This window comes from Hyperolius riggenbachi, chromosome 1 (assembly GCF_040937935.1).
Source record: "Hyperolius riggenbachi isolate aHypRig1 chromosome 1, aHypRig1.pri, whole genome shotgun sequence".
NCBI classification, from domain to species: Eukaryota; Metazoa; Chordata; class Amphibia; order Anura; family Hyperoliidae; genus Hyperolius; species Hyperolius riggenbachi.
Window position 1 is genome coordinate 279,388,841 of NC_090646.1, and position 20,524 is coordinate 279,409,364.

Genomic DNA, 20,524 nt, shown 5'->3' on the forward strand with positions numbered 1-20,524 from the left:
AGGCAAATGTATACAAAAACACGTCAGATAATGAAAAGCACTATGCAGAAAATGCATGGTGTTTTTTTGGGGGGGGGGGGGGGGGGGGGGGTTGCACTATCTAGTGTTCTCCCAGCCTAAAGCGGTTTCCCTCTCCTATTCTATTGCTGAAGATTTAAAGGGACCCTGAACACGTTATAAAATCCAGAATTTTCACTTACCTGGGACTTCCTCCAGCCCACCCGTAGCCCACGAGGTCCTCCTGGCTCCTCCCCTGGTCCCAGTCTCAACTCCGTTAGACGGTGACTTCGGGCCTGAAGTCATCAGTGCTGCTTCCCTCCAAGGATTCTACGCGTGAACACGCATGGCTGGCGTGAGTCCTGCACATGCGCGGTTCTCTAATTTTGCTGTCTGGTGCAACTCTGCAGAATGTTTACTCTGCATACCAAAGCCATAGGAAAAATAACGTCTCTCACAGAACCCTCTGGGGGAATTAGGAAATAAATAAAAAATATATACATACACTGTATTTTTTGGACTGAGACTCACTTTTTCTCCCCAAAAATGTGTCTTATAGTCCAAATGCAGGTAGTTCCTGACTTGTGAACGCCTGCCAATAGGAACCTCCAACCCACCACAATGTCGGGGACTCCCTGTACTGTGCACATGCAGAGGACGACATGGGGACATAAAGGAGGACAAAGGCAGACACATGGGGGACACAAGGGTGACAGAGGAGCAGGCAAGAGGTACAAAGGGGGCTTAATCCACAAGCTGCCCCTTTACCATGGATGCACCAGGTTTATTATATATATATATATATATTTTCCCCCTGGTTTTTGTCCTCTAAACCTAGGTGCTTCTTAGGGCTCGTTTCCACTATAGCGAATCTGCATGCGGTCACCGCATGCGGATTCGAATAGGCAATACAAGTGGATGGGATTGTTTCCACTTGTGTGTCGTGCGGGCGAGTTTTGGTGTGCGGGGGAAATCGCCACGGCAGAGCTGTCAGATTTCGCGTACAGCTGGAATGCGGGCGAATCGCCCGCAATGCTTTTAATAGGGAAATCGCATGCGGCTTTGTCATGCGGTTTTCCCCGCGATTTCACATGTAATGTTATGGGACTTTACACAGGCAGTGACCTGGTTAAATTCGCCTGCTTCTTAGCCATGCGAAATCGCGGGGAAAACCGCATGCAGAAACGCATGCGATTTCGTCCGCGGTGGAATCCAGCCGATTCCGCACCTCAACAGTGGAAACGAGCCCTCATAGTCCAAAAAAAATATGGTATAAAAAGGAAAATCCAGGTTTATTTTTTCAGTTCGTTTTTATAGATCTGAATTTGACAAACATTGAGCTTGATTACTTTGCTATAGATGTTCATAGAACACTGTAGCATTCCACTTTGCTTTTAGCAGACTGGTAGATAGGATTGTAAGACAAAAAGAAAAAATTTAGAGCCCTGAATAGTGTAATACTGTTAATTGGTATTAGTAGCAATGAATAGTAGAAATTTTACTCAACATGGGTTGCCGCTACAGGCAACAACTATATAACGCAGATGGGGAGATTATCCTGTCCCCACTCAGGCTAAGCAGTCACTCTCCGTAGATAGGAAGAAAAAGGGCAGAAATACCAATCCACCAGGTGCATATTCAACGATTTGTGTATACGGCGGCGCCGGAAAGTATATTAAAAACAGTTTAAAATGGGGGGTACCGGTGGACTTACCTCCCCATAGATGACACAAAAATAATATCTTTAAAATGTATTCAATATTTATTTCTTATTCCAATATGTCTCCTGCTTTCTCAGGTAATGTACAAGGAGAGCTGAAAGAGTGTCAGGATGGGTATAGCGCCTCTGTTTGGTAGATAGGATTGTCAGTTTTGTGGTAGGCAGAAGGTCAGCACAGGTGCTGAAAATAAGTAGGTGGTCAATTTTCATTTGTCAGCCATGAACCAATGAGGAAATAACATATGACTTGGCAGCTTCAAAAACCGACATCGGGAGCCCAGATGGCATAGTAATGGTGGACCAGTAAAGGTCGGCGCAAATTCTTTTTTTTTTTTTTTTTTTTTTTCTTGCGCTGAACTTTTTCTGCATCTGATAATTTCCATGATTTTGTGCCATGTGTACATTTGCACAATTCTCTTGTGACATGCGGTGATCATGACTGTCACGGCGGATCAGATCTTTAAAGATCCCTGGCTCCTGCACAAAGTAATGCAATTGTTTGAACTATCGTTTCACACCCATCATGTGCCATTGTGTGTTCCCGCGGTAAAAGATGGATTGGGGAACGCTCGCGGCGGTTGGCTGTAGGTTCCGTGATCCATCTTCTGGTGGGAATTTGAGAAGAGGAGAGAACTGTGGTACTCGCAACCAAGTAGTAAAGTGGAGATAACAAACCCATCTCCACTCTGGATCTTTTTAGGAAAGTCACTCTCTTAGAAAGATGGAGACTTCTGCCAAAGGTAAGGTCTGCAACTCCCAACAGGAGTGTAACAGTGGGGGAAAGAGATGACCAGATCATGATAAAACTAGGTTAAAACCAATAAAATGGAATAGAAGAGGTGGCTTACCTCGAAAGATGACACTAATAACTGTAAGAACCCACTTATTTTAGACAGTGGCGATGTGTTTTGTGGGCTCAACACACTTAATCAGGCCTAATGTATGCATAAAATCAGTAAAACATTTGCTCAAAACTGCATATCTATTAATACTAGGCTGCAGGACATGAGATACTTTACAAAATATCAAAGAAAATGTGTACAGTAATCGCAATAGAATACAAAACAAAAAATCCTGGTAAAATGACTCCAATATTAACCTCCCTGGTGTTAAGGATGAGGCTGACTCGTTAAAAAACTTGCTACAAATTGTATGGATGAGTTAGCCAGCGATCGGCGCAGCCTCCCTGCACAGCTCCGGTCTTCACTATGGGGAGGATCATACATGTCGTGCACAGTCACGATCCTCCCCACAGAGAAGACCGGAGCTGTGTGGGGAGGCTGCGCCGATTGCTGGAGCCAGGCTGGGTAATGTATAGGCGGCTGGATCGGGGGGATCAGAAGCGATCAGGGAGTGCTGGCCACCAATACTACCTAGCTTAGTGCTAGCTAAACCTTTTTGCAGGCATGCGATCTATTAGTTTTCAGGGTTGCTCGCCAGAGATTGCGAATTTGAATTTACCCGTGATCACGGGTAGATTTTCATGATTGCAGAACTCTAATTCGAAGAGCAATACTGCTCCTGAATTCGAAGTCGAATGTACCCGAATAGTCACTCTCGAATTTGGCCGTGATCACAGGTGTTAACGTGTGATCACAAATTCAGCTTTGGTATCCAGGGGATGACGTCATTGGGCCAATCAGAAGGCCCCCAGCCAAGGCCCTAGCAACCAATCAGAGGAGGGGAGCCTGGCCCTCCCCTCCTCTATATAAGGCGAAGTGGGTAGTGGGTGTCAGGACACCTGAAAAAGGACACAGGGAACAAAAACGGGGAGCCCAATGGTGCAGTACGTCAATACAATCGGGTAATTGTAGTAAGTGAAAATCTACTACAAAGGTAGGTTGCAGAGGGGCAACCGACCACAGGAAGCAGGTGGAGACAATAAACCCGACTCCACTCGGGGAGGTCACCAAGGACCTGGATGCGGTCGCACTTCTAGGGAAAAATGGGATACAGGTGTCCACCGTGGTGTACACCACGCGTGGTCTGTCTCCACCCCTCAAACGGGACACGTATGGGGGTACAAAATGCACTAGACAATTGTAAAGAGGCGCCCTAATCGTAGATAAAAGCATCTAAAAACAGTTTAAAATTGACAAAAACGTGAGGTAGCTTACCTCAATGACGACAAATCTTTGTAATAAACAAAAGATTTATTATAGCACAGGCAACGCGTTTCGCGGGTCCAAGCCCGCTTCCTCAGGCCAATACAAGTGCCAAGCTAAATGAGAGGCTCCCTTGGCTAAATATTTCATTTAGCTTGGCACTTGTATTGGCCTGAGGAAGCAGGCTTGGACCCGCGAAACGCGTTGCCTGTGCTATAACAAATCTTTTGTTTATTACAAAGATTTGTCGTCATTGAGGTAAGCTACCTCACGTTTTTGTCAATTTTAAACTGTTTATAGATGCTTTTATCTGCGATTAGGGCGCCTCTTTACAATTGTCTAGTGCTCTATATAAGGCGGTGGCCATCTTAGGGAACGCATTCTTGCTTGTGACTCTACAGTACTGAGAGCATCTCCAGTGCTGCAGCGTGTCTTAGCAAGTGCTTTTCACCTTGTAAACACAGTGTTTTACCTCCTAAACACATTCTGAATACATTTATTGTACTTATTTATAGATAGTGATTTGATTGTTCTAGTTCAGTCAGCTAGTGTAGTGTATATACTGTGTTAGGTCTGTGTGCAGGCTAGGCCTGCTAGCCTTAGCCTACTACTAGCTTAGTTGTGTACTAGTACACTTAATTTGTACTCTTCGTTGTGTACTAGTTTACTTAATTTGTACTGTTAGTCTGTGAGTTTATTAGCTTCCGTACTCTGTTAGTTACTGTACAGGCCAGCATATGTTGTGATCTGTGACTGGCTGCGTGTCATCTGCCCGACCCTATTGATTGTGTGCGTGTGAGACAGACTTTTGTCACTGTCTGTCACACACGTTAGTAATCCACTACTACACTACTACTAGGAATTATAGTTAGTTGTTACCTACGTACTAGTTTACTTAATTGGTACTGCTATAGTCTGCGTTTATTTAGTGCCGCAGGCTTCACTACTACTGTGTAATAGTTACTTCACAGGCCACTAGGCCAGACCAGCATCTGTTGTGATCTGTGCCTGTTATCTGCCAGACCCTATTGATTGCGTCCGTGTGTGACAGACGTTTATTGTTACTGTCTGTCACAGGAGTTAGTTATCGACTACTGTAGACTACACTGTTAGTACTACTACTATTTAAAAAAAACCTTTTTTTTTTGTCACTCACCACCAACCCAGACTCTTTATTAAAGTTTACATCCTTTATACGCACGCACACGCAGCGCCATTGCTGCAGCCACTGGCAGCACCAGCATGTCTGTGACTGGTCCGCCGCCGGCCACTGACCGCAGAGTTGTGGAGGAGGGAGCAAAGGCGCAGCGTGTTGCGCCCATCTTTGCCATGGGTCGTCCTCCCCGGCCCATTGTGGATAGTCAGGCACAGGCTGTCATGGAAATGATGGCGGAGCAGCAAGCCACCGTTTCCAGCCAGACCTCCAGCACCAGCGAGACCAGTGCCACCACCAGCACTCCGGTCCGCAGCAGGCCTCCACCACCGTTTGAGGTCACGTCGACCCCAGCGGCCAGCCTGCTCTCACTGAGCTCGCACTTCACCCCAGGGACTGCGAGCGTTTTGAGGAATGTTGTGGAACATTTTGAGGAGGAGATGATGGGGGCATGCAAGGAGGAGGAGGAGTATAAGGTGGAGGAGTTTGTTGTTGGCGCACAACAACCAAAGTTTCATGAGGAGGAGGAGCGGCCTGATGTTGGGGCAGAGGAGTTGGTTGAGGGCTCAGAGGATATGTTTGAGGATGAGGTGGGGGACTGTCCCTATGTGCCACCACCAGCACAGCACGATGAAGGCAGCTCGTCATCGGATGAGAAGGCGTCTGGCACAGAGGTGCAGCAGCATGGCGGCCAGCACAGGGCGTGGAAGGCAGGAGCCACAGCCTGCTGCTTCAGCTGCTACCACCACCACCCGCACCAAAGCTCCTCAAAAAAAAAACTCCTCCAAAGGCAAAAAAGCTCCTCAGCCCTCAAGCTTGAAGGGTAAGTTCACATCCCCAGTCTGGCGGTACTTCACTGTGTGCATTGACGACAAGACCCGTGTCATTTGCCACAGTTGCGGTGCCAGCCTGAGAAGAGGTCGCAATCTGAACAAGTTGGGTATCTCGTGCCTGCAGACCCACTTGGAGACCAAACATTTTCAGGACTACAGTCAATTTCTGAAGCTGAAGGACAGTGGCGCAGGCAGTGGTCGCAGCCAGACAGCCACTGCACAGACTTCAGCAGCATCCCACCCTCCTGCTCATCCAGCAGCAGGAGCACAGACACTCACTGCTCCTTCCCTCCCCCCCCCCGGCAGCCAGTCCTCAGTGGCCTCATCTGCTCCCTCCACAGTCGCCTCCTCATCCTCCCGTGCAGGCAAACGCCACCAGACCTTGCTCAGCGAGTCCTTTCCCGGTGACCAAGGTTCTGCCTTCCACCAACAGGCGCATCTGGGTGCTGAGCGGGTTGCTTGCCCGGGCCATGTGCTACCAGCTCCTGCCATACTTCTTTGTGCAGGAGGGGAGTGACATGAGAACGCACCTCCAGTACGGGATCCCGGAGTGGCAAATCCCAAGCCGCCACTACTTCTCCCGCACGGCGATCCCAGCACTGCACCGCTTTGCTATAGCGAACGTGGGCCGCTCGCTCGATCATGCCGTGAGTGAGCGGATCCACGTCACCACGGATTTATGGAGCAGCCGTTTTGGGACAGACCGCTACCTGACCTTCACGGCTCACTGGGTCAGCCTGGTGGAATGCGCCAGCGAGAAAGCAGCAGGTCCATCGTCGGGCGCATCAGCGGCACCAGTTGTCCACTATGTGGTGCCACCATGCGGGGTCAGGGGAGAAGCAGCAGCTCCCGCCGCCAAGCTACCCCGCCTCAACAGCAGCGTGAAGGCCCGCCATTAGAGATGAAAAGCCTGGGGAAGAACAGTCTGACGGCAGCCAACGTGCTCCGCTATCTGAGGGAGCAGGAGAAGACGTGGCTGACCCCCAGAGGCCTCAGAGTCGGATTGGTGGTGTCCGACAATGTGGTCAACCTGCTGGCTGCCATCAACAGGGGACGCTTGGCCCACGTCCTGAACCTGGTGGTGCAGAAGTTCCTGCACACCTACAAGGGGATGGACAATCTGTTGGAAGCGGCTCGGAAAATTGTGCGCAGTTTCTGCCGCTCAGCTGCTGCTGCAGCAAACCTGGCCGACATGCAGCAGCACGAGGGCCTGCCACGACACCACCTTGTCATCGATGTGCCAACTCGCTGGAATTCCACCCTGGCGATGTTGGAGCGGCTGTCCACCACCACATCGTTGAGGGCACTCTCACCAGCACCACCAAACTCCAGCTCCTCTCCAACGCACAGTGGGGGCAGATGCAGCAGGTCTGCTTGGTGTTGGCTCCCTTCCTGCAGGCAACCAACCTGGTCAGCAAGGAATGGGCATCCCTCTGCCAGTGGGTGCCCATTATTTGTCTGCTGGACATGGCCCTGGGTGATCTGCTGGATGTGGGAGAGAAGGTCCTGATCCAGCTGGAACAGCAGCCACATGCGCAGTCCACTTTGATTTTGAGTTGTTGGAGGAGTTGGAGGTCCTGGACGTTGCTGTTAAGGGGGAACAGCGGAGCGCTGCTGCAGTGGTGCAAGGGTGGAGAGAGGAGGAAGAGGCTTAGGGGCCAGAGGAGGAGGACAGTGAACTTGAGGCCACTGACCCTGATGTCTCTGCTGGATGGATCACCCTGTTCCCCATGGCAGCGCACATGCTGCGGTGCCTGCGCACAGACCCCAGGGTGAAGCAGATGCAAGCTCAGGAGGACGCTTGCATCAGCATGGTGCTGGACACACGGCTGAAGGGGAAGGTGGGTCAGTTTCTGCCTGCTGGAGACCCTGAGCAGCGAACAAGGGAGTAGCAGGAGATCCTTGTTCGACGATTGGAGGAAGCCTTCCCCCAACCTTCCACCCCCTCTCTCCCTGTCCAGCCAGCACAGCAGCCGGCAGCAGCAGCAGCAGGCACCCAGGAGACCTGCTGTCCTTGACAAAGACACTCTACATGACGGTATAGCAGCCGAGAGAGGAGGTGCGTGCAGCAGCATCATCCTCCCAAAGTTACAGCCAGCACCTGACCCGGATGGTGGCCGACTACATGGGGTCCTTCAGTGGGCTTGACACCGGCGAGGAGCCTGTGGACCCCTTGGATTACTGGGTTGAGCGCTTGCAGATCTGGAGTGAGCTGGCACAGTACGCCCTGGAAGTCCTGTCTTACCCCCCTTCCAGCGTGCTGTCCGAGAGGTGCTTCAGTGCGGCCGGTGGCGTGGTCACGGAGAAGCGCTCTCGTCTGTCCCCAGAGTCCGTGGACAGACTTACATTTTTGAAGTTCAACCAGGCCTGGATTGAAGGCACATTCCAGGCACCTGTTGTCGGCGAGAGGAGGACATGAGGTGCCTGGGAATTATTTTTTCACAACTTAAACCTTCAGTCCCCTGCTAATTTGGCCTGGTTTTTCTGTAGGTGCTGTGGTACCACTGCTAGGTACCGTGGCCCGTTATATTGCCTGCTGCCAAACGTCACTCCTCCTCCTGCTGCATTTAACCTCCTCCTGTCTGTGTTCCCACCGCCAGGGTCCACAGAATTATGCGCTGCTGCCATGTGCCGCTAGCTATTATGCCACTACAATAGCTACATATTTTTGTGTTAAAAAAAAAAATATTCTGAGGTGTCCGGGTTGAAAACTGCACTGTCCCAGTTGTGTATTGGACACAATGTGGGCTTCACGACTGCTGTCAGGAACCTCCTGCTGTTGGTGTTTATTTACAGCCGTGGTACCACCGCTAGGTACCATGGCCCGTTACATTGCCTGCTGCCACACATCACTCCTCCTCCTCCTGCTGCTGTATTTAACCTCCTGCTGTCTGTGTTCACACCACCAGGCTCCACATAATTATGCGGTGCTGCCATGCGCCACTAGCTATTATGCCACTACAATAGCTACATTTTGTTGTTTAAAAAAAAATTCTGAGGTGTCTGGGTTGAAAATTGTGCTGTCCCAGTTGTGTTCTGGACACAGTGTGGGCTTCACAACTGCTGTCCGGAACCTCCTGCTGTTGGTGTTTATTTACAGCCGTGGTACCACCGCTAGGTACCATGGCCCGTTACATTGCCTGCTGCCACACGTCACTCCTCCTCCTGCTGTATTTAACCTCCTGCTGTCTGTGTTCCCACCGCCAGGGTCCACAGAATTATGTGCTGCTGCCATGCGCCACTAGTTATTACGCCACTACAATAGCTACATTTTGTTGTAAAAAATATATATATTTCTGAGGGGTCTGGGATGAAAACTGTGCTGTCCCAGTTGTGTATTGGACACAATTTGGGCTTCACGACTGCTGTCTGGAACCTCCTGCTGTTGGTGTTTATTTACAGCCGTGGTACCACCGCTAGGTACCATGGCCCGTTACATTGCCTGCTGCCACACATCACTCCTCCTGCTGCTGTATTTAACCTCCTGCTGTCTGTGTTCACACCACCAGGCTCCACACGAATTATGCGGTGCTGCCATGCGCCACTAGCTATTATGCCACTACAATAGCTACATTTTGTTGTTAAAAAAAAAATTCTGAGGTGTCTGGGTTGAAAACTGTGCTGTCCCAGTTGTGTATTGGACACAGTGTGGGCTTCACAACTGCTGTCCGGAACCTCCTGCTGTTGGTGTTTATTTACAGCCGTGGTACCACCGCTAGATACCATGGCCCGTTACATTGCCTGCTGCCACACGTCACTCCTCCTCCTGCTGTATTTAACCTCCTGCTGTTTGTGTTCCCACCGCCAGGGTCCACAGAATTATGTGCTGCTGCCATGCGCCACTAGTTATTACGCCACTACAATAGCTACATTTTGTTGTAAAAATATATATATATATTTCTGAGGGGTCTGGGATGAAAACTGTGCTGTCCCAGTTGTGTATTGGACACAATTTGGGCTTCACGACTGCTGTCTGGAACCTCCTGCTGTTGGTGTTTATTTACAGCCGTGGTACCACCGCTAGGTACCATGGCCCTTTACACTGCCTGCTGCCACACATCACTCCTCCTGCTGTATTTACTTGAAACCTCACATGTGCCTGCATTTGCCATACAGTGTGGCTGCCCGGAAGCAAAAAAGAAAACAAATAAAAAAAAAATTGCTTGTGAGCACAGCTGCTACCATGTTCAGATGTGACTCAAGATAGTGGCTGCCTCTCTAGTACCCATGCATTGAGTGCTAATAAGCGCCCAGCCACTGTTAGGTTGTAAATTACAGTACCACCTTGAGGGCATGTTCACAGTGGGATGTTGCGGTTTAATGCGACGTTAAAGTCGCAACAGGTCTGCGTTTAGAGGTAACGCATTGCAAGCAGTGAGTTACCATAACGCAACATTTTTCAATGCCACGCTAACGTCGCACTGTGAATGCCCCATAGGATTATCATTACAGTGCGGTAAGCTACGTTGTAAGACTTTATAACGCTCTGCAATGTGCCACTGTGAATGCGACCTCAGCCTTGTGTGAGCCAAGGGGCACTTTGAAAATGTTAAAAGATGCCAAGGGTGCCCTCACCTGGAAAGTTTGAGAACTAGTATGTGTTGGTTCCCTTGAAATGAAAGATTTTGCAACCCATTATATTTTGCAACTTGTCATAGAGGACAGTGTATGACTGCGTAGGCGTGGCTTCTCTCTGTTAACACGCCTGTAATTTTTTGCAGCCACGGATCCCATTGAGCTAGAAGGGGGATTTTTCTCTCCGGGGGGGGGGGGTTGTTATCTGTTGAGTAAGAGGAGAGATTGTTCCCTCCAGGGGGGGGGGGGGGGGGGTTATTAGTTGAGGAAAAGGGGGGATTGTTTCCTCCAGGGGGGTTATTAGTTGAGCACCAACTGAGAGGAACATACCACATGGACTGTACACCCCCAATACCCCCTATGGACTGTATATCCCAGTCCCTCATACTGTCCCTTGCATCCTCCACACACCTATGGACTATATACCCCAACCCCCTTCCCTTATTCCCACAATCCCCCCTCCCATGTTAATGCTTTGTTTTGCTTTGGCAATGCTAAATGTAATTGGTCCTGCCAATAAAGCTTTTTTGGATTTGGAAAGAGGGGGATTGTTCCCTCCAGGGGGGGGGTTATTAGTTGAGCAAGAGGGGGGGGGGGGTGTTCCCTCCAGGGGGGGGTTATTAGTTGAGCAAGAGGGGAGGGTTCTGTGTGAGAATAGGGTTTTGTTGGATTGCATTTTCTGATACAGATAGGTTGAAGTCAATGGTTAGGTTGCACTTTCTGATAGCATTACCTATAAATAAGTGCAACCGGTTGCAAAATCTGATAAAGTTGCAAAAAATTCACTACATCCTTGTATCCTATTATCCGTCCCTTTCCTCTCTCCCCCTCAGTCTCACATAAGAGGCTAGATTGCTAGATTATATACCCAGACTAATATTGCTTATTTATTGTGCAAACAGGTGCATTTTCTTTCTCCCCAGCGGCGATAGTGTATGTGGGTAACCAAGGTTCCCTCTATGCAAAGTCGAGCAGGCAGGGTGTGAGCGTGCTTTGCCGCGCCCCCCGCCCCCCAAGCCAATCAGAGCCATTGAGCCGATTGAGGGCAGCGCTGCCTTGTCAGCCACGCCCCCCTGATCGCTCTCTGCATATTGTGCAGTCCCGGTTTGAGCAGGGCAGAAGGCGGAGGTTTAGGCACGCCCACCCGCAGACCTGATTGGTCATGGCAGCCTGCTCGGCAGCAGGGACACCACACGATCAGCCTAACTGCTGATTCTTCCCCTCAGGCGGCGGCTGGCGCGAATTTCATAGTTACAGACTGCAATTATGCAGTCTGATTGTGATAATCCTCATACTACTGTGGCTGGAAAATACACAGGGAGATATGTACATTAACTACAGGAACAGCTTAATATACAGGTTAGTTGCTGAGTAAGGATTAAGCATTTTGCTGCATGATGTATGCAATGATGTATGCAATGTATTTGTATGAAGCAAAATATGCATGTCAATGAAGGGGGAGGTTCCTTTTTTCTGATGCCTGGTGATTGATCACAGTTCTGATATATATTTGTGTTTGTACCTTGCATCACTTGTATGTCTGCACTTTATCTGATAAAGGGGACCCTCCGTGGCCCTGAAACAATTGTCATGTTGTGCATACAATAAAACGGCTTGATTATTCATATTGGTGTGCCAGCCGAACTTGAATTGCTAATACTGGACTGATGTTGCTTCTGCATCAAGGCTGAGCACCCAAAACCCACTGTAAGGTAGAGATGGGAAGTCCAGATCTTTTCAATGAACTAGGGTTGGAAGATCCTCTGAAGGAATTAGGTGTTTAATCCTTGCAATATTCCTTAGGTGAAAGAAGGAATGTTTCACAACAGCTGAGATTTGATTCCTGAAGCTTAATTTCCCATCAATCAGTACTCCCAGGCTGCGCACACAGTCTGAGTTGTTCAGGTCTGAGCTCCCTATCCTTAGCGGTGTTGGTTGAGACTGGAGCTGCTTTGCTGTTGAGCCCTGGCCCTCGATAACAAGAACCTCAGTTTTGTCAGCATTAAGTTTTAGCCAATTATTATTCATCCACTCCTGAAGCTCAGCTAAGCATGCGTTTATTTGTGGAGTAGGGTCTGTGACATCAGGTTTGAATGACAAATATAGCTGGGTGTCATCAGCATAGCAATGATATGTCAGGCCATGTTTTTGTATGATTTCTCCAAGTGGCAGCATGTATATGGTGAACAGTAAAGGGGATAATATCGCGCCCTGAGGTACACCGTATTTTATTGGTACAGGGTTGGAGAGGAAGGGCCCTAAGGCTACCCTTTGTGTTCTGCCAGCCAGGAAGGAGTTGAACCACCGGAGAACGATGCCATCTATGCCACAGTACTCTTGTAGCCTGTTGAGTAAGATTTCATGATCGACTGTGTCAAAAGCCGCTGAGAGGTCGAGCAAAATCAGGATGGAACATTGACCCTTGTCTCTTGCAATGAGCAGATCATTGCAAATCTGGGTGAGGGCTGTTTCACAGCTGTGATATTTCCTGAAACCAGATTGAAGAGGGTCAAGGATGTTGTTTCTGGAGAGCCTGGCTTCAAGTTGGAGGTAGACAGCCTTTTCAATAACTTTTCCCAGAAAGGGGAGGTTTGAGACAGATCTGTAGCTGTTTAGAGCATCTGGGTCTAAGGATGGTTTCTTGAGTAGAGGCCTGACTATTGCTTCTTTCAGAGTAGAGGGAAACCACCCTTCTTGTAAGGAGCCGTTGACTATTTTGTGGAATGCCGGTGTAAATAGTTCAGGGCATTTCAACATGAACTTAGTGGGGCCAGGAGCCAGATCGCAGGTAGTCTGGCGAAGGTTTGAGAGGATATCCAAGATGTCTTTTTCAGTGATTACCTTAAAATCAGACCATGGTGGTAGGCTATTTTTGCACCTGTTATATGGCTCTGCATGGGTTTCTGGGGCTGTGAATTGAATGGCAGATCGTATGGAGGAGACTTTGTCTGAGAAGAAGTGGGCAAATTTCTCGCACAGTTCCTGTGAAGGTCTGATGCTGGATTTCCTGCAAGATGGATTGCAGAGACTGTCAACCGTGCGGAAGAGTTGGGCAGGTCTGTTGGCTGCATTTGCAATTTCGTGAGACAGGAATAAGGACTTCTTTTTGTTAATGATCGTTTGATATTTTTTCAGGTGAGCAATTAGGGAAAGTTTGTCATCAGGAGACTGATGTTTGCGCCACCTTCGTTCCAGTCTGCGTCCCTGTTTTAGTTCCTTTATAAAGTTGTCAAACCAGCGAGCGTGATGTAATGGTGCGGAACGTTTAATCTTTAAGGGAGCTATGGCGTCAAAAGCGGCTGAGACATCGTGGTTATATTTAAGGACCATGGATTCAAGGCCTAAGTTGTGATCTGTCAGTCCACCTAGATTGAGGCTGTTCTGAAGGTGTTGGGGTGTCAAACCTTTCAAGGAACGATATTTTATTAGTTCTTTCACTTGGTGTTTTGTAGCCGGTGCTGTAAAGGAGAAGTGGACAGTGTGGTGGTCTGACCAAACTACTGGATCAATTTCCACATTGGATATTAGGAGTTCTGAATGGAAAATGAGGTCCAAAGTGTGTCCTTTTTTGTGGGTAGGGAGGTTGACGGCTTGAGAGAAGCCCAGTTCATTCATGGAGAGAAGTAGCTTAGTTCCAAATTGGGAAGAGTGTGTATCGACCCGTGCGTTAGTCTCCAAGAATTATCCACCTAGGGTGTTTCAGTGTTATGCAAGATACAAGTTCTGCTATTTCCTTGAGAAAAGCTGAGCCAGCGTCAGGGGGTCGGTAGACAAGCAGTATGTTTATTTTTTTTCCAGCTGAGAGCTGGGCTGCTAGACATTCAAAAGAGTGGGTGGGGGCTACAGCAAGAGGTTTAATATTCAAACTGGATTTGAAGCACAGAGCTAATCCTCCGCCCTTGCGGTTTTGCCTTTCACAGTGTAAAACTGAGTAATTGTCTGGATGCTGCAATCATTATGCTTTACATATATTTCACCTACATGTTCATCTATATACCTTGAATGGAAACGTTGCACAGTGAAAGAAAGCATTCCCCAAAGATAAGTGCAGCTGTTTAGAGCCGAGTGCAAGAGGATCATATTGCGCTGCAATCACAGTGCCTGCAAAGTTACTGAGCTGAGCCAAAAGTTTCCAATGTGTTCACTGTGCACAACTACGGAACAGACAGCCTATAATCAGCAGCACATTTCAGCTAGTATGTGTGCTCTACACATATCTGGCATTGGCACCCATGTCCCCTCTACCTGTCTCCCTGCAAGGCTGCCTCCCCTGAGTCCCCTCCAACAGAGCGATCTATCTCTGCTCTGCTTCCAGGACACCGCTGCCCGCTGAGAGGGGGCCTGTCGCTCCTGGCCCTGCCCCTTTTGCGATCTGAATCACTCATTTTAATGATTCGACTCACAAAATAGATTCGGATAAAAGATCCGAATCGTTCATGATCCGGACAACACTACCAGATATTGTATCCTATAGAACTGGGTTAATATAGTATTGGTTTCCACAATAAACACTGCTACTTGGTATTTTTCCCACATCTGTTCTTGTAATGTGATGAATAAGCAAATGCACTAGAATCAGAGTAACTGCAGTCTCTGCAATGTATTCCAAAGTACTACACTGCATATATACAATATGGATACAGCACCACATACCGTGAAGAAAACTAAAGAAAGAGGAAGGAGTGGCAAGAACTGTCTGTCTCTTCAGGAAAAGTTATAATGCTCGATCAGTTTGCCTATTCCCCCCCAAATTAGAAGCTTCAGTGTGCGCTATTTAGCATATTATGCAGAGGTGACCAGCAGCGGCACAGTAACAGCACTGACCGCCCAGCAGCAGCAGACACTGACCAGCACCGCTATCCGCAGCTTCGGCATTAGCGTCTCCGCTGAGCAGCATGCTGCTATGGCGGCCATTTTCAGCGGAGAGGCTGCTGCTGCCGCCATTAGTGTGGGACGGAGAGGCGGTGCCAGTGCTGTGGAGGAGGGGCACTGCCAGTGAGCCGCCATTATTCTCCTTTCGCTCTGCAGCTGCCCTCGCCTCGCCGTTGTTTAGGCACAATGATAGCCGAAGAAGATATGCAGGAGGACAGCACGATGGAGGCTGCTGCCAGCGAGCCGGAGGGGGGCGCGCCAGGCGAGGGTGGAAAGATTAACGCCAGCAAAGGCGAGGAAGATGAGGGGTGAGTGCGGACCATGCAATTGTTGCCGCACACGGGGGAGTTCAGGCGCCCCTCCGCAGAGAAGTTTGCACTTGTCACTTCCTGAATGTTACGTAAAGGCGGGAGCGCCCCCTGCTCGGTGCCCAGTAATAGCTGGCGGCCGTGTCCCGCTGCTGCCTCCTCCCCCCCGCGGAGCAGAGCCCGGGCCAGGCGGCAAGTCGTCTAGTTTTGCGTTCCTTCTTTGCTGCCGCTCGGGGTGAAGTGCGGTGATTAATTTAATTGTTTCATCTAATCACTGTCATCATTGCATTGATGATAACATCTCCAGCACAGTAACGCATGAGAGCAATTAAGTGGAAATGCAATACAGTAGTGCAGGTGTATCTGATGCTGTCAATCCTGGATGGGGCAACAGAAACTATGAGAAGATAGATGGCCATGAAAGATGCTTTTCTTATTGCATATCAGGCTCATACAAACTACTGGTGATTAAAACCATCTCGATGACACTCCATGTTTTGTCTTTTTTTTTTCTTGGGTATGCGCCCTTAGGCCCGGTTCACATTAGCGGTTGTTTGCCAAACGGACCGGATCCGGATCGGAACCGTACGGTTCTGATCCGATCCGGATCCGATCAGGTGTCCATCAGGATGCGATCCGGATCCGTTTGGCAAAAGTTCGTTAAAAACAAAAAAAATGTTGGGGTCTGGGAGGTCAGCAGAAGGGGGACCTGTGGAATCAGGCCCTCTGCTGTTTAGCACTCACCTCCACCTCCGACATGCTGCCAACATCTCCGGATCCAGCTGTGCTGCTCCACTCCAAAATGCTTGCCCATGTGTCCCCATCCAATATCGCCGCAACAATCCCCATAGGAAGTGGGGTAGAACATCCGGATTTCTCAGCCAGTGTGTTGTGCGCTCTCCGGTTCCCATTGGTTTGTATTGGCCGGATGGTGCAGTCCGGCTCCGCCCCGGATACGGCTGCCGGAGGAGCCGGATGAAAAAATAGCGCATGTTGGAACGGAGTCCGGATCCGGTCCGGCTCCGGTTCGGCAGAACGGACGCATGTGAACGGACGCATAGGCTTTCATTGCTATGCCGTGCGTCCGTTCCGTCCGTTCTGCAAGCGGTGCGGCTCCGGCACGGCGATTCCGGAGGGCCACCGCAAGTGTGAACCGGGCCTTAGGACTGGCACCCCCTGCCAGTTCGCTTTTGTTTTGCGAAGGGTCATGTTTATCAAAACAAAAAAAAGTGGGTGCAAGAAAAAAAAACACTTAACATGCTAGGAGTAAATCCCATTTCAGCTGTTAAATGGTTTCTGATTAGTTACTCTGGTTTATGCCTGGTTCACACCATGCAATTTTCCTGCCAGAACGACTGGAAATTTCCCATTGTTAAATAATTTCCTGCACATCCGATCTACTTTTGATTGAGAAAGGGATGAATTTTGTGCAGTACAAAGCCATCCCTTTCTTGATTGGAAGCAGATTGGACATGCTGGAAATTAGTGACCGGCAGAACATTTCTTGTCAACCTGGCTGGAAAATTGAATACTGTATGCCAGGCATAAGCTCCAAACATTTGCTCCAATTTTTTCACTTCCCAATCACTGTGATTGCCTTACAGTGATCAGGTGCAAATGAAAACCGCTCCTGACTGAGTGTCCTGGTTCTATTGATCTCTGCACTGGTGATAGATACAGGCAGTCCCTGGGCATGGAGTCTAAGTGAGCACAAGTCTTTACCAGCACACACTGCAAGGGATGATGGGCCGTCATCCTTAACCACTTAACCATCTTAGCGGTATGGACGAGCTCAGCTCGTCCATCACCGCCGATTGCTGCCGCTCAGGCCCTGCTGGGCCGATTTTGTTCAAACAAAAAGCAGCACACGCAGCCGGCACTTTGCCAGCCGCGTGTGCTGCCCGATCGCCGCCGCTCTGCGGCGATCCGCCGCGAGAAGCGGCGAAAGAGGGTACCCCCAGCCGCCTGAGCCCTGCGCAGCCGGAACAAATAGTTCCGGCCAGCGCTAAGGGCTGGATCGGAGGCGGCTGATGTCACTCCGCTCGTCGCCATGGCGACGAAGTAAGCAAAACACGGAAGGCCGCTCATTGCGGCCTTCCGTGTTACTTCTGGCTGCCGGAGGCGATCGAAAGAACGCCTCCGGAGCGCCCTCTAGTGGGCTTTCATGCAGCCAACTTTCAGTTGGCTGCATGAAATAGTTTTTTTTTATTTAAAAAAAAACCCTCCCGCAGCCGCCCTGGCGATCTTAATAGAACGCCAGGGTGGTTAAAGAGACACTGAAGCGAAAAAAAATATATGATATAGTGAATTGGTTGTGTACTATGAATAATTACTAGAAGATTAGCAGCAAAGAAAATATTCTCATACTTTTATTTTCAGGTATATAGTGTTTTTTTCTAACATTGCATCATTCTATAATATGTGCAGATTACACAACACTCAGCATTCAAGGAATGAGTCTTTCAGAGCAGTCTGTGAAGTAATGACCTCTCCTCTAGCAGAGGAAAAGTAAATAGTCCAGGAACAGTTGAGATAATAAAAGTCAGATAACAGCCCTCTCCATGACTAACTTAAGGTAGCCATACACTGGTCGATTTGCCATTAGATCGACCAGCTGACAGATCCCTATCTGATCGAATCTGATCAGAGAGGGATCGTATGGCTGCCTTTACTGCAAACAGATTGTGAATCGATTTCAGCCTGAAACCGATCACAATCTGTGGAGCTGCCGCCTGTACTCGCCCCCCCCCCCCCCCCCCCCCCCCCCGCGCATACATTACCTGACACTGGCGCCTGGGCATCTTCTCCGCATCTCCTCCACGCTGCACCCCGCTCCATTCCGGCGCTTCCTGTGTCACTCCGTGACCAGGAAGTTCAAATAGAGCGCCCTCTATTTTAACTTCCTGGTCACTGCAGTGACAGGAAGCGCCGGGATGGAGCGGGTGCAGCGCGGAGAAGACGCCTGGGAGCCAGCGTCAGGTAATGTATACCTGATCGGCCGCTGCTAGCGACGCGCTCCCTACCCGCGGTGCGATCGAGGGTAATTTCCCGCACGGCGCGATCGATGGACCGATCTGATTTCGGGAGGAAATCGGATCGGCGGGTGCGTTTAGCGGGAACGATTGGCAGCAGATTCGATCCCAGGATCGAATCTGCTGTCGAAACGGCCGCGAATCGGGCCAGTGTATGGCCACCTTAAGTCGGAGAGCTTAATGGCTTGTTTGCATAGAGATAACAACTGGAGTTTCTCAACTCTTCCTGTACTGGAAACAATTACACTGATGTATCTGATCTTAATGTTTTATTTCTTAGCTGGGCTACACATACAAATCATAATATCATCATTTTTTTTTTCGCTTCAGTGTCTCTTTAAGGACCGGGCTCACTCTGCAGTATCTGTGCTGCGTGGGCTCTCCAGCCTGCAGCACAGATCGTGATTACAGCAGGGCGATCAGACTCCCCCCCCCCCCCCCCCCCCTTCTTTCCCCACTGGGGGGGATGACCTGCTGGGGGGGTCTGATCGCCGCTGCTCCGTGGTGGGGCCGAGCGGGGGGGGGGGGGGCTCCTCAAATCCCTCCTCCGCAGCGATTTCTGCCCTTCCTTCCCTCTCTCTTTCCCTAGGGGCTGCGCAGGACGGATATCCGTCCTGCGCCGGATAGGCTTCAGCCTATCAAATGATGGCAATCGCCGATCTCCGTCAAGCAGCGCCGTATTGATGTAAACAGCGGGGATTTCTTCCCTGCGTGTTTACATTACGCGTGCGAGCCGCGATCGGCGGCTCGCACACTGTTCATGGAGACACCCTCCGTGAAGTGGCATGGAAAGGCCGCTCGGAAAGGGCCGTTTCCGTGCAAAACCACAAACGACCAGCCGCCGCCTATCGGCGTTAGCTGGTCGTTAAGTGGTTAATGGGTGGTGGACTACTTTGCTGTCTGGTGCTCACCAGGTCATGACCCCTAGGACTACCCCACCAGAGATGAGATGAACAGAAGGGGTTAACCTGTAACTTGCCGATAGGGAAGGAGAATCAGTACCAAAGTACTAGGACTGGCTCGAAGGGACAGATTAGGCTATACTGACAGGACAGACTGACGAGACAAGGCAAACTGGCTAGTGTCCGAGGAGTCGGCGATAAACTCGATTAGTGGTAAGTGTTGGGACACTGAGGTACGGAATCCAGCTGTCTTCAAACAGCCAAGTTCTGTGCCGGCAGGGACATGTTATTGCCTCTCTATGCTGCATTGGGCTTAGGCAGCCACAAACGGTTAAGCCATTTTTCTTTGTGCTTGCCATTCAATTGCCATTCAAATATATGGCATGGGACGCATGGTCAGTAGTAGAAAAAATCTTGCATACAGTACTTTAGTTTTTTTGGCAAGAATCACACTGCACTCAAAAGGGACTAAGCACCTGGCAATAACAATTTTTGTTTCACTCCAAACTTTGCTAGGTAGACTTCCTCCAACAAATCTAAATGAATATGCTCCAGTTAAGATTTCTTTATGTTTGCTATTGATTGCATCATTGTTTGGTTGGTTAATTTTGTTTGCTTATGAGGTGCTGCTTCCTGGCCCATATGGGATTCGCCCCATCTTCTTCCTGGTCTGATTACAACTGTGCCAAATTTTCAACTTTACAGCTAAGTGTCACATGCAGTTCCTCGTTGCAATGCATGTCGGGGCTGTAGCCCATGGATGCGAGTACAGAGATGTTTTTCGCATCCACGGATTACAACTCCCGGAATTCATTGTGGCAGGGGCGTGCGCAACACTTACTGTATTTTTGGGACTATAAGACTCTCCGGACTATAAGACACACCTAGGTTTAAAAGGTAGAAATCGGGGGGGAAAAATATATACTAAACCTGGTGCGTCTATGGTCCAGGGGGCATGTTGTAGATATTCTCCCCCCAATTATTGTCCTCGTCCTGTCTCCTCCCCCCCCCCCCCCATGTCTGCCTC

At 49.5% G+C, this 20,524-nt stretch overlaps 1 protein-coding gene across 5 annotated transcripts in view; it reads left to right on the forward strand.

Moving 5' to 3' along the window:
* Positions 1-15,342: 15,342 nt before the first annotated feature.
* The window catches only part of LOC137507027 (heterogeneous nuclear ribonucleoprotein D0-like), a 33,102-nt gene continuing 27,920 nt past the window's right edge, over positions 15,343-20,524 (forward strand). For all 5 annotated transcript variants that reach the window (XR_011020468.1, XR_011020469.1, XM_068233645.1 and 2 more), the window contains exon 1: positions 15,343-15,563. Coding sequence is in view for 3 of the 5 variants with exons in the window: in XM_068233645.1 (XP_068089746.1) it covers positions 15,442-15,563 (122 nt within the window). In the remaining 2 variants the exon portion in view is untranslated. The remainder of the gene's footprint in view (positions 15,564-20,524) is intronic.